A 15,140-nucleotide genomic window follows, 5' to 3' on the forward strand; every position below is an offset into this window, starting at 1 on the left:
TAATTACGGGTGCCGGTCAACTCGTATCTAATTCAACTCGCACGGTAGTAAACTCGCACGTTTTTTTGTCAACTGGCACGGCATTTCTGGTCAACTCGCACTTTTTGAAGTCAACTTGCAATCCCCCAAAAATACATAGAAATAGATGAAGGATGTAATATGATCATTGGTTTATAAGTAGTTTATAAGTATTTATAATATAAATTATGTCCTTTTTTAATAATCTGAATATACGGTTGTCACATTGAATGGCTCTTTTACACTTGTGGTCGCTGTTTTTCACGGATTAAATAAATGTGTGTAAGAGGTGTGAAAGTTCATATATACAAAAATAAATATTTAATATTTGCTCACACTGTCATGTTATGCATGAAATGAGCTTGAAATAAATAAACTTGGAAACTTGGAAAATGGGAAAACATTAATCAATTAAACTTAATTGGTATGATAATTAATCAGTGATTCTTTAATGTTTGTCACAACACGGATAATGTTGTAAAGGGTGTTGTATACCGCCCGCGATTCAATCAAACTTGATTTAGCTGGTAATTAAACAGTTTTACTTTTCTTATCCAAGTCCAGGTGTAAGTACATTTAAAGAAAATTAAAACAAAACTTAGGCGGTGTTTGTTGCATGCGGTAAAAAAAAAAGTTTCTTAGTTATGTATATAAATCGACTAAATTAAGAATAGGTTATAATTATTAACATATATGTGCTGCGGACTACATGCGTATAGTGAATTCATGCGTTTTTATCATGCGAAACCGGTAAGTACTTTTAACCAGTAGCGCAATACATGCAATTTGCAATTATGAAGAGCGGATATAATGCCGGCTATGATTTGGAGATTTGATAAGTTGTACGAGTTTTCAAATACGTTGAATTGTTCTCGAGTTCATTTATAATAGTGAAAAGTCGAGCTCTATTTCCGCGTTCATGTTTTTTGGTTTTTAATTATTTGTATTCTAATTTCTATTAAATTTATATAAGCTTATATTTTCTACTTTTTCAATAAGATATGAAAGATTTAGAAATTTCCATACGTTACTTTGTTAATTGTTAAGTTGGAAATGTAATGATAAAACATCTGTCACCCAATCAGTCAACAAAGAAACAATACCTGAAAACACCATATCCTATTTCTCACCACCAAAATTACAATAAACAGCTCATCAGCAAGTCATTCAGAGCTGATGAGGGTACTGATTATCGAGGAGTAGATAAGGCTGTTACTAAAAGGGGTTGCCTAGAGATGTAGTATGGAATACTTAATAAATATTTTAATTTTTCATGCTATTTAATTAATTAACGCAATGAAATAAATATTAACATTAACGTATATAGATGTATATCTACTTATGTACATATTGTAAAGCTTCATACTGTGTGTGATTATGGAATAAATATTAAAATAAAAGTGTATTGATGTATGTCTCCTAGTGTACATATCGTAAAGCTTTGATAATGTGTGTAAATATTGAAATACATATTAAAATAAAAGCATATAGAACCCGTCCCTTGCAGTTGTTTATCCGTATGGTCGTTCGTTAGTGGGAGACAGTGGAATGAGAGGTTACGTTTAAGAGTGTTGAGTGCTTGAGGCTGTCTGTATTAAAGACTTTGTTGACTAAAGAGATGGGTGAAAGTGTGTTATGCGTTAGGGCAGGTTGCGTTATAAAGAATTGTTCTGTATATGAGTGTAATCTTTGTCAGTGTTGTTCGAGGTGCTCTGCAAAATGCGGATGTGTTGGTGTGATAAGTGTTTTGGAGAGATTTTTCATTTGATTATTGTCACTGATTAGAATGTAATGATAAACAGACATGAATAACAAGCGAATGATATATATATACTGGCATTTCCCCAGGAATTTGGTCAGGCACTGCGGCAGGCGGTTGGTGTCGAATTCTTTATATACTTTATAAATGTTATAAATCAAAATCCACACTACTTTGGAGCTACCAAATCACAACAATTATTTTAATATCTATGTATTTGTCCTCAGTTCATTTCATTCAAGTCTATATTATAATATTAAATAACAACAAAAATAAACAGAAAGCAAAAAAGATCTATTGAAAAACATTATGTGACCCATGGAAAATCTTGCTTCCAACTACTGGTCGTTTATTAGTTTGTATTCTGCCATGCACAAAAACTAAAGAAAAATGTGTTGAAGGTATATAGCGAATTCCGTAAATATGAAAGAAACTATATACATTGGATCTGAATATATTAAATATTGGTACTGTTAAGTTATAGTCGCCGTTAAGACAGACAGACAGACAATTTTATTGGCGAATACAATCAGTACATAGCCATATAAACATAGCAAATATTTCAATTAAATAGCATGTCAAGGAAATGTGATTGGCATAATTGTTATTTTAATTCCGGAGAATGTTCTTAACAAATTTGATGTGAGATAAATATTTGGATTCTATGTATTTCAAAAACAAAATGCATATTAGATTAATTATAACTACAACTTATAAATGACAGTTAACCATTCCTAAAATCAAATACAATCAATGGCAGAAAATTCATATAGTTTGGCAATAACAGACAGACAGACAGTTTATTTTGACTTTACTTGTACAATGTACATTATCAACAACATATTAGAAAACAGTACAATGTCAATAACAGTGGGGTTCAATAGCAGAAATTATATATAACACATAATTCTGAAATTATATATTACAAACACATTTTTAAATATACACTTAAAACACCCAGCAAAAATGTGATGTTATTGATTCATATTAATTAAGAAAATATTGTGAACAAATTTTAAATTCATATTAATTAAGAAAATATTGTGAACAAATTTTAAATGGTCGGGATCAATCAAATAAGACGTTTCATTCCAATTAATTGTATTTATAACTTAAATTACGCACAACCGCAACACACATCAGTTACGGTTTATTTTTGAAGCAAGTTCTTTATGCTTTTTTATTTTCTGCAATAGTCGTTAACAATTAAAATATTTAAAAGATCGCCGTGGCGTAGTGGATATGGTGTCCGCCTAGCGATCGGGAGGTCACTGGTTCGAACCCCAATGGGAGCGTTCCTTCGATCTCCCCAAAAGACACCAAGTACTGGTTCTAGTCCCATGAAACGGACCCGAGAGCGTTTATATAAGCCTATCGATGCAATCGAGCTAAAATAAATAGGTTTAAACTAATTAAAATAAAACAAACAAACAATTTGAGAATAGCTTGTATTGCTCTAACTCCACATGTACCGGTAGTAATAGATCATTATCGACAATTATTAGGGGACAAACACCATAATTGATCCCCATGAACGACTTGTAAATCGTTCATACGTCTTATCTAAGCCCCTTTTGCACACACCGCTGATAAGAGCGAGCATGTTTTGATTGAACGTTGGCCGAATGCAGACAGTAGAATAGAGCTTGCAAGCGCTTGTGAAAATTTCAAGTGCATGCATTTTAGCCCGCTGGGCTAAAATCGCCTGGGGAAATATATATGGATACAAATTACACTTCACTGAATGGGTTGTTTTATATAAATATATATATATATATATATATACTCCATATCAAAGTTATAATTCTTATGTTACTAAGAAGTGAATTCTTAATTTATGTCTAACCTTATTAATTAGCTGATAAATAAATTATTATCAATTGAAAGTCATACAACTTATGTTACTTATCGGTGATCTCTTTTTGTAATTTCTATCAATTCCTAGTTTCCCTTACGGCTGATCTAAGGGTCGTCGTTCCTTTTGTTTCTTCCAAAAGTCTGTTGTCTTAGTATAGACAATTTCTGTCCATTTAAAACAAATGTTTAATATTTGAAAATAAACTTTCTTAAAAACATAAATTGTATGATCGGAGAAAAGCATAGGTTAACCGTTTGTTGGTACATGTTGATGTAAACACACCGCATGCGATCCTTTAATTTTTCTTTTGGTTAATAAAAAATGTTCCATATGCAAACAAGTTGACATTTGCATTTACGGTTGACGTGTTTGAAACTTGGATTAAAATCTTTCTTCTGCGAGCTCACCACATCATGTAAGTTATTTTAATTTGCTCATTAAAGATATATTGAGGATCTATTTGTGTTAATTCATGCCAGAAAATAGTATATGTGGCTAAACTAACCGATTAAAGTGCGGCCCGGCTTTCGGGCGGCGAACTTTCTATGGTAAATCGTGATACCAGTTGCAACTCCCAAGACCCGGAGGGTCAATATAGCTGGGAGTTGTATTATTGGAACAACTACAGTCATTGTCTGTCACTGTATAAAAAGTGAAAGTTAAGTGAATTGATGTTGACAGTAGATCAAGATACAGTCTATTGTTGAAGAAAGGACACTATTATATGTTAAGTTACGATGTACAGATATACATAATTCTTGTCCATGGGGTGACACATAAATAAAATAAGATTTCATTGATAATCAGTATTCATAATTTCATGACCCAAATTATTAAATATTATATAGCATTAATCATAACATAATGTATCTCACGTTGGTTTGTTTTGGGTGTGAATAATCTTTTTCTGTTATTTTAGCAAAGTTGAATGAAACACACCATGTATTAACATTGGTCAATAATTTGGATACCATGACACTAAAGACCTCATAGAGCCATGGCAACCACAATATCCCACGCCTGATAACCTGGTAAACAACAAAATCAAGAACTACTAAAAACCTGAAGTTCTGCCATTGTACAAACTTTCAGAAACGCCTTTTAAAGTCTGTTTAAGGTTTGTAACAATTGTTATTTTTGTAAAGTCAATTTAATTAATTTCAGATATATGGAAATAATTTAAACAATATATTAAAAAATTCGTGGATCAACATCTGTCAATACATTGCAGTATCATTTAAAATACTGTAAACACAGTATTATGTGAAGTTGGAATAAGACATCAATTTGGGTAATAAATTGTGGTTTTTCAACAATGCATTATACGTTGTTTTACATGTTGTATTTTTTAAGTTTGACTTATTATAAGTATAATAGATACTTGCATATATAATTGCATCATTTAAATTGATTTTACTACAAAACTGGATTTGTGATTTATTTATTATTTAAATCCTCAAAAAATGAAACTGCGTCTATGCGGGGCATGAACACAGTTTAAAAATACAGTTAAAATGATAAAAATACAATAACTGTTTATGAAAAAGTCATGGAAAATTGCTTATTAAGCTTAAAGTATAGAAAAAAATATAACAAAAATAAATTCAGAATATGAAACGAATAGTTTCGTTTGAGAAAATCACCAAAAAGATGTCCATTCCGATTTTGATGTTTTATTCCAAATTCACATTATACAGTGTGTGTATTAATTTTACACCAGCCTTTGAAATATTGGATCTTTTAATGTTAACTTATTTTGTTGGATAAATCAAAGAGATGTTCTACTTTTGCAAATAGAAAGCCTTGTTTAAACTTTTACACCATAGATTTTATCCAATCATGATACATACATGGACAAAATAGCATCTCATGGTATACATTTTGCTGTTTTTCTACCTTGTCCAAAACAATAGTAGCAGTATAATGACCACACTTTGTTAAACTTCATGGCAATAAATTACATCTTATTTTTGTTTAAACACAGAGTGAATTCAGACAAGTCAGCTGGAAGATTAAAAGCCAGACAGGGTCACTTTGAAGAAGATGTCACAGAATATGTAACCTTCTGGAGAAGAAGTTTAAATAACTGAGTGAATACCAAACCAACTGGAAACACTTAGCTTCTCTGCACAGTGCCAATGTTATAAGTAGAAGAATTAAAACACTTTGCAAAATAAACTATTCCCGTCTATCCCACTTGCAGATGTAACAATGCCAACAATTTATTACTAATAACAGCTCATATAACAGCTAGTTGCTGTAATATTTTAAAGATCACGAGCAGTTTTATCATGATATTGTTCCATGACATGATAGATTTAAAAGCTATCTGCCTCAAGAACTCAGATTTATGGAATATGTCTGAATGTAGAAGAAATTTTACTCATTTTATTATGCAGTCTAAAAAAATTATATTCCATTCTACAATAGCAACTTAAAATAACTGCATTAATATTCCCATTTTAAAATGGTAATCATGGTAACCACAAAGTTCTAATCATTTCCATGTAACTAACTCTTTAACAATAATGCTTCCTAAATTAATTTTAATTTGATGGGTTTAATGATAGCAATGTGTAACATTAATTGAACTATTAAATGAACATTGAACAAAACAGAGAAAAGTATGTTTGTATATGTACCGTATGTACAATAGCATGTGATCTGTTTCGAATTCTTTAGAAATTTATATTATTGAATTATTATTATTTCTAAATTGCTAAGAGATTGAAAAATGCAATTTTAAACATAATGTGTATTATTGTGTGCAAGGTTTAATAAGCATAATATTTTATGTTCACATATTTTAATAAAGTATTTTATTTTCACATCTTTTATATAATTATTTTGTGTATTGACATTGGTTGCCATGGTTACAGTTCAACTAAAACAGTGAGATACATTGTTACAGTCACTGATTATATTTGGAAAAAAATGGATGCAAACTTTGTTATTTATCGGTAAAGTTTTTAAGACATATTTTGAGGCGTCATTAAATTTCTCAAAATTTGGTTATTGAAAGTAAGCTCAACTGATCACAATGTTATTCAAACTTAGTTACCGCATCTTAACACAAAAGCTTATATTTATTTGTAAAGACATTTAGACTTTGTATCTGCATTAGGTATGGAACATTTTTTTTCTTTCTTCTATCAGTAATTAAGAAAACAATTAAACATTTCTTTGTAAACACAGAATTTCAATAAATTGAAAATATGCATGCTGTCTCCATAGTAACCAATATACATTTCATAAAGTTGATAATGTTTTCTAGTTTGGAAGTAGTATTTACTATATGATTATAATAAAACCATAGGTTATTGATGTATTCCTTCACTTTTATATTTATTTATTTAAAATGTGTTTACGTATTTTATTGACATGAAAATATATTTTAAAAAATCACATTCTAAGTTTTAATGACATTTCTAAATCAACCGTTTTTACCTTAAATTAAGAAATATTGCAATAACAAGAGTTTTTCTAAGTTAACTATACACTGAGGCTTCTGAAAATATTAATAAGTCAATTTCGCCCATTTACCCCATTAGGCAAAAAATCTCAGAAAAGGCCACATATATATAAAGGTCCAGGTTCGTCTCTGGAAACGTCCTATGTATGTCGCACTATCCTCAGTAACCAGACATACACGTCGTTTGGTAGCGATCGCACCATATAGAAGAATCCCATTGTACTCGATAAACATGTAAAACACACGCATGTTTAAACAATGCATGATATCATCAAAATTTCAAAAAAAGTATATAAACAAATTTTAATAAAACGTCGTTGAAAAAACAAACTACAATAAAAGTTGAAAAGAGCTTCCATCAGAAAAGTTTCATAATTAAGGTATTCTTTATTATTAAATCACCTGTTTTGCTAATTTAACATGTATCGTTAACGTTATCAAATACCATTCATCAAAGTAACGTCTTTAATCTTCAGAGAGTTTGGGTGAAAAAGACTGACATATTATCAATTTATGTGATCAGTTCAGATGATATCTATTGTACAGTAATATGCGAACTTCTTTAATTTGTTATTTCATATTGGGTTGAAGTTTATTTAATATTTATTTTTTCAATTTAAAAATGACAAAGTTAAAATAATGCTTACTAAATTCATGTTTTTGGGCTCTAACAACTATGTACTATATCGCAAGACAGTATAATTTGTGTTTTAAAAAGTGTGAATATAGATTAAAAACTGATAAGTGTTCTGCACATGCTATCCTTTTCAAACAAGAACATACTTAAACAATTACTTACAGAGATACCAAACTCTAATTGTGAAAATCCCGATGGCTGGTGCGATAATTAAATAGTTAAACATAATGTATTGTATATTCTACATTGAGTAACGTGCATTTATTTATATTCAATGAAACATATTATGAGGATGTATACTTTATTATCAATGTTATACGATCTTCTTCAAAAAGTGTCCATATTTTGCATTTGGTTCATTCTTAGGATCCACTGAAAGGTATGCCTGTATATTGTGTATCTGTTGATGCGCGATAATCAAACACATACATTGATTAAAATTCATTTACTTTATTGATTTTATTGGTGCATTTGTTTTACATTGTTTATTATTTTTGTAGTTTGCTTAATATAAGTTCGTGTTTAATATTGCTTTAACACTGCACATTGAAGTATATTTGTTTTACTTTGTGAAATGTAGTATTTGCTAAATGTTAAAGCGTATCAGGATACACACAACTTCTGCTCATGAACATGACGTTGATTATGGTTTTAAATTGTTAAGTATCGTATTATTAATAATAATAAATATTCGTAATAATAATACTAATTATAATAATAATAATAAAATAATTATAATTATTTGTATTATTAGTAATATAAATTTATAATAATAATAATGATTATTATTTTATTTATAGCATACTTTTCATCTTGATTTACACTGTCATTATGTCATTATGTTCAATATGTTCTTTCTTGTTGGTTTTGGTTACGTACAATGGTATATGCACATAAATTTGACTTGACTTGATTATCATAAGTTTCTTTATAAGTATCCTTTCTTACATGTACAATGACTGATCAAAAAGGATATGGTGCGGTACAAATGTTTAATAGGTTGACAAATATTATATTTTCAGGAATACGTGGGAAGCATTCTTCTTCATAAGATAAATTGACCAATTAGTTCAAATGCATACGGAAGATGTTTCACTTTGAAGTATTTGAAATTGAAAACCTATTCATATATGCACGCAATATACATTGTGACCGGAATGATGCCGGTGATTTTGGGAATTTCAAACGACACCAAACTTTCATTTGAAGATAATGCCATTCCTTACAAAACCAAGGGAAGAGATAACGTTAAAATGGCACCATACGATGGATGTTGACTTTCATTCGCAAATAATACAAAATATCTATTAACTTGATTGTCTTGATTGTTGTTATTTTCACAAGGGCACGCAATTATGTTCTGTAACGCATATTTGATACTGTTTTTAAAGTCCTTTCCAAATGCTGCGGAACACCAATGCAAAAATCAAATCAAATTAGCTACGCTCTGCAGCTTGTATGAAACGTATTCGAAAACCAAAGTAGTTCAAAGCAGAACGCTTTTCCTTCTTCGAGGGAGAAGAGATCTGGGTGCAAGTCCCGGCTCTGGTTACAACACAAATATTCGCTGCTTAGTTACAATGCTTTGCCATGACAAAAACATTGGGTTAACAAATGGTTGAAATGTATATTGTGCTCGAAAAACTGCCGTACAAAACAGGGGAGGATACTACTCGATCAAACAACAAACTTGATTTCAATAACCATGCAGTAGTTACACCCCGACCTCGTTAACAGAATACATCGCATTCACAAGTAAACTCTGGTCCGCTCACGGCTAGGAGGCATATATGTCGGTTTGTAGCATAAAACGCATTCTGTCTCTCTCGGGACCAAATGCCGTAAGGTTCGTTTTGAGTTACTGAAGTACTCTTCAGATAGTATAAAAAGCGAACGAGTCACCATCTACGTAATTGACCGATGGACATACAGTCAAAATGTTTAAACTAATCTAGAATAGAATTGTTTTCTTTTCTTAGTACATAAACTCTGAAAATATTACTCTGATGCAACAAATAATTTTTTTTTTGGGGGGGGGGGGGAACACGCACACACATATCCATCTGAAAAACTATGATTTCGTTGCATGTTTAAGATCGTAAAAGATCTGTAGCTTGTATGATACGTGTTCGCAAAACCAGTGTAGTTCAAAGCAGAACGCTTTTCCTTCTTCGAGGGAGAAGAGATCTAGATTCAAGTCCCGGCTCTGGTTATTACAAGAATACTCGCTGCTCATCGGGTGAATAAACGATTAAAATCTACAATTATGCTCGAAAAACTGCTTTTCAATACCAGGGAGGATACTACTCCATCAAACAACAAACCAAACGCCACACAGTTGTTACCTCCCCTACGTCGTTAACATATTACACTGCATTTGCAAGTAAACGCAAATCCGCTCACAGCTACTAGGCGTAGGACTCAGTTTGTATCAAAGCAATTTGTCAACATCGGGACTAAATGCCACTAGGCTCGATTACGCTTTGCTTTTATGTATTTATTTTATTTTGACTTAGTATTTGTACGCATTTGCAGACAAATTTTCAAAATTATAGATTATTGGGAAAAACATCGCTAACTGCCGAAACACCCCTTAAAATAGAGGCTTTACAGCTTACTTTTACTTTAATTTACTTTTACAAAACGTTTGTAAATAAAACCTTCCTGATTTATCGGCACATGATAGACTGCATATAATTCTATGTAAAACCTGTTATCGTATAAAAAATATGATAAACCTTAAATTGAACGATCACAATAAAGACGATGCGTAGTTATTTTCTGAAAAGTGAACCTACTTGTCCTAACTTTCCAATTTTTCATTCAAATCACCTCGAAACATTTTTTTTGTAGAGGACCCCTATTTGATTTCCCATGATATCTTTTAAAGTGCAGGGCGTTGTGGTTTCAGATAAGATTTTTCGGCATTGCTGTCTAAACTAGCTTCTATATTATACCCTACAGTTTAATGTATGAATAAGAAGGACAATTGTTTGTAATATTATATAGCAGTGTTACAGCGCTAGACATTATTTTGATAATCATGCAAGAGAAAAGTAATCATTCAAGAGAACATTCTCTTTGAAATAGGCATCAACTGCTCCAAAACGCATTTTGAATGACCAGATCTCAAAGGCTATTCAGAATCGGGTGCAAAGTTCTTTCCCAAGACTAGGATCAATCCTAAGGGCGTGAGCCTTCATTAAGTACTTTTGTCAACAAATGGTCGCTTAAGATCACATTCAAACAGGCGCGATTAAAGTGTATGTGTATCGTCTATAACAGTAGATACCTGAGTAAATCAAAGACAATTGCAGTTAGGAACACATGTGCCGAATACCACTGTAAACATAACGTCCCATAACCCTGTATCAAACTCATTCGTTTGTTACTGCCACCATGTTTAACAGTCATGTTGAAAGCATTAATGCACAGTTAAACAACGTTTATAACCTGTATTTGTATCTTGGAAGTTTAAATACACATAACCATTTATGGGATTTTTCATGCACGAAGTATCAGGAGGGGGGGGGGGGTATCGTCAATGAAAGCTTATAGATGATTTACAACACTACCCCAATTTATCTTCAACCAGCGAGATATTTTTTGTGTGTAGCGATCTTTCTTTGACAATTCTTTAATTTTACTTGGATGATGATTGTTTTGTAGTAGTTTGATATATAAGGAGCTCTTATCGTGGCTTGCAATATACGCTAACTTTTATAGCGAAGCCAAAGAGAATTTTCCTTGGCAGCCGACGATCTAGGGTTGGTTGAGCAGTTTTAAAGCTGGGTAAGACGCACACCTGAACAATTTTACAAGACAACAACTCTAGGACCACTTCTGCTCAGTCGCGTGAAAATCCTAGTGTGTTTCAGACAACCATCGCGCTAGCACATTATGACCACTTCGTGAGCTTTGATTTTTACATATCTAACTGAACTTATTTAAATGACTGTATTGATGAATAGCAAGTTGTTATTTATTTTGGCGTTTTTGTCACTTATAAATAAAACGTTCTTTTAAAATTGATAATAATTTATATACAATCACTTGGGGTGGGGTTTCAAGTTTGAAAGGCTTAATCAATTGTGCTTTCCGTGATAAAAAGAGCACGTTTTCCTTGCTCTTTGCAGTTTCCGGGTTGTTTGTATTTTTTTTATATAAAACAAAAAAGAACAGGTGAAAATACTTTATGCATTTGGTTTTCGTTATGTAGCTTTTATTCATCTCCATGCATGACAAAGTGTATGGCTAGTTAACATGTTATTCTGTTAGTATATAATAAAGTTCCTTTAACAATTCGAGGACCATGATTTAAAATATTTAAAGCAAAAAAATATTTTACAATAACGTTATGCTATAGGTCTACAAATAGTTGTACAATTGCCAAGTTAAGAAGTTCCTGTTTTTGACATTTTGTATTAGCTTGAATTTCCCATGTTAAGCAAAGATAATTCTTCAGCCCTCTTGTTTAATGTAATAAACCCTTTTTCTTGCATACAGATGCTTACTTTTTAATTAATACGATAAGAATATTAATATTTGTCATGTTAATGCTCGTACTCACAAAAAAAAATTTTGACAGGAAATCCCGGTATATGTTTACACATTATGTGACCCTTAATATTCAAAAACATAATTTACAATTCTCCTTGTAAACTTGCAATCCCATAATATATGTAATAAAGTTTCCTCATTTTAATTACAAAAGGAACATTAATTGTCATAAACAATGTTCACTTTATATAACAAAGATTTGGTTCACCTAGTATAATAGTTCACGAACAAGTTTATTTTAAACGGAACAAAGTGTTGAAAAGTGTATACGAATTTTGTCGGACAAGTTTGTGTCTATGGGAAGACATATTACCATGGTAGTTTAAGTATGATTCCTCCTTTTGTAGCGGGGGTATAAAGAAAAATGGTGTACGCAATTAAAATGAAAAAGGTCGTTTTAACGATGTGTTTATAAAAAACGTGGACGTATTTAGTATATGTTGAAGAAATATGTATTAAACAAAAATATCATCCGATAAACGAACGGGGCACTACCAAATATGTACATGTTTGAATATAACGGTTACACTGTTTTATTATGGAGTTCAAATAATAAGTTAGTGAGAAATTTGCCATGCACGCTACATGTCATATGGCCAAAACAAATAAGTCGTTTGTGTTCAAATAACATATAAAAAAGGGTAGGTAGATCGGCCAAACCATTTTGTTTCGTTAAATTGTTTTACTTTACACAAGTTATTCCAAACCTTTAAACGGGAACCCAATGACATAACTGTTCCTAATTTCTTTGCAATAAATCTTCTTTTTTATTTAAAAGTTAATAAACAAGATCGAGGGTAGCCAAAAAGATTGAAAACTCAACCTGGAATACCAAAAAAGTAAAGGTCGATACCGAAACTTAGGGTCGGTCGGGTAAGTGAACACAAACAGCGTTTTTAGGCCTTAGTCGTCGCAACAAAAAAACTTGACGTCATTGAGCGAGGTATCGTCTCCAAGTCCCTGGGGAGATTCGATCTTGGTTGTTATTCCACAGATGCCCGAGTGCTCCGGGCACGTGTTGCTCCAGTTTGGAGACCAAGAGCCCCACCTTCCGCCTCCTTCAGCTTGAATGAAACTTGCAGCGCCTGCTCTGTTCGCAAGATAGTCGCACATGAAAGCGACGTCGTTAGCCGCAGTGTCATCTTCCCAACCACCCTAATAAAACAGCAATTTCATAACAAATATAAACACGGTGAAACTAAAGCTGTATTAGCAGTGGAGACACCTAATTAAATCATGTGCAAATTAGGTATTGCAAGGAACCATTTGCCAAACATTGTAACACAAAAATATATTAAACATCAAGCACAAATACACAACAAACACACAAAAACTAATACAACTTTGCGAAGATGGTCCTAGATAGCTCACCTGAGTCACATGTTTGTGCAGAAGATATTTAACGTGATTTTGCTTTAAAAGTGAATATAAACCATTTGAATTTGCTGGTATCGCCAAATTGTAGATGACTGCTATGCGATGTAACATACCAAACATTAAATCTATGGACCTAGAGATTTCAGATAATTTTTTGAGTGTTATTACGCTTATGAAGGATTGGTATGATTTGCTAATGAAACAAGAGCATGATTTGAACTAACTTGTAGAGGACCATCATATGATGTTACATAACTAATCAAAAATCCTGGGCCTAGCAGCTTCAGGCGAAATGTCAGAATTTTTCACTATATACTTATCAATAAAACAAGTAACCATCCCCGAGCTATGTCAATTCTGACCACAGGGGCATGATTTGAACAAACTAAGTACCACCATACGATGTTACTTTCCAAATATAACACCTCTGGGCATTGAACATTCATGATTTGAACAAACTTGGTTGGAGACATATTAGACCTGCAAAACGATTTGAACAACTTTGAAAGAAGGTCATAAAAGAATCATTCTTATGTAGTTATGTGAAAATCTGTTGAGTGGTTTAGGAGAAGATGCCGTTTGAAGTTCAGGTGAGCATAAAACTGGGGATACCGCTTTGGAACGTTCAATGCAAAGCATTGGGTGCGTGAACCTATTTTAAGGAGCTCCAATCCTCACAATGGGCCCAAAGTTATTCAGTAAATAGTTCAGTGTATGTAACATTAACGTTATAGAATCACAGTTCAAATCAAACATCAATTGAAGAGAATACATTCCATTTAATTATGTTCAATTTAACTTTTGAGGCACGATGACACGAAAATAAAACAAATATCAACTTTCGATTTAAAAGCTTTAGAGACATAACATCACATTAAACCTTAACAATTTTTCCTTCGTGTTTAATTTTAAGTTATTCATTCTCACCTGAACCTACTGTCGATGCTATTAACTTGTTAATCATGACAGTTGTATTTTATCATGCAATTTATAGCGAAGTAGCCTCATGTTTTTTGCAAAAGCTTTTACGACCTCTACTTCGGTCGCAAACAATATGTTTTATTGAACGTAAAATAAAATCGTATTTGTTAGGGAATCCTTCGTCAGAGGTAACACGTCCTTTGCGTCATAATATTTTCCAGCAGAACAACATTGTTTAGCCGTATGGAAATTTACGCCTTATTTAAATTACGCCAAAATAAGGTGTACATTTAGCAGACTCATAAACAGATGATCTGAAGAAAATTGTACGCAAGTTCTTATTTTGTATAGGCATTTTGTCACTTGGCTCAAATAAAAGACTAGAGGATGTTAACAAGAATTTCTCTTCTGATAATGTTTCTTGAGTTTTATCATTCCTAAATTAAATGAACGTTACTTGTTAAAGACATTTTTATGAATAACCTTTTTATACATATTAATAGTAAGATAAGTTGAATCTTTGCTTTCCAAAGAACGT

At 32.0% G+C, this 15,140-nt stretch overlaps 1 protein-coding gene across 1 annotated transcript in view; it reads right to left on the minus strand.

Moving 5' to 3' along the window:
- Positions 1–12,677: 12,677 nt before the first annotated feature.
- Positions 12,678–15,140, minus strand: part of LOC127835613 (vitelline membrane outer layer protein 1-like) — a 34,639-nt gene continuing 32,176 nt past the window's right edge. The window contains exon 5 of the mRNA XM_052362050.1: positions 12,678–13,459. Coding sequence (XP_052218010.1) covers positions 13,208–13,459 — 252 coding nt within the window. The 3' untranslated portion in view covers positions 12,678–13,207. The remainder of the gene's footprint in view (positions 13,460–15,140) is intronic.

This window comes from Dreissena polymorpha, chromosome 6 (assembly GCF_020536995.1).
Source record: "Dreissena polymorpha isolate Duluth1 chromosome 6, UMN_Dpol_1.0, whole genome shotgun sequence".
Classification (NCBI taxonomy): domain Eukaryota; kingdom Metazoa; phylum Mollusca; class Bivalvia; order Myida; family Dreissenidae; genus Dreissena; species Dreissena polymorpha.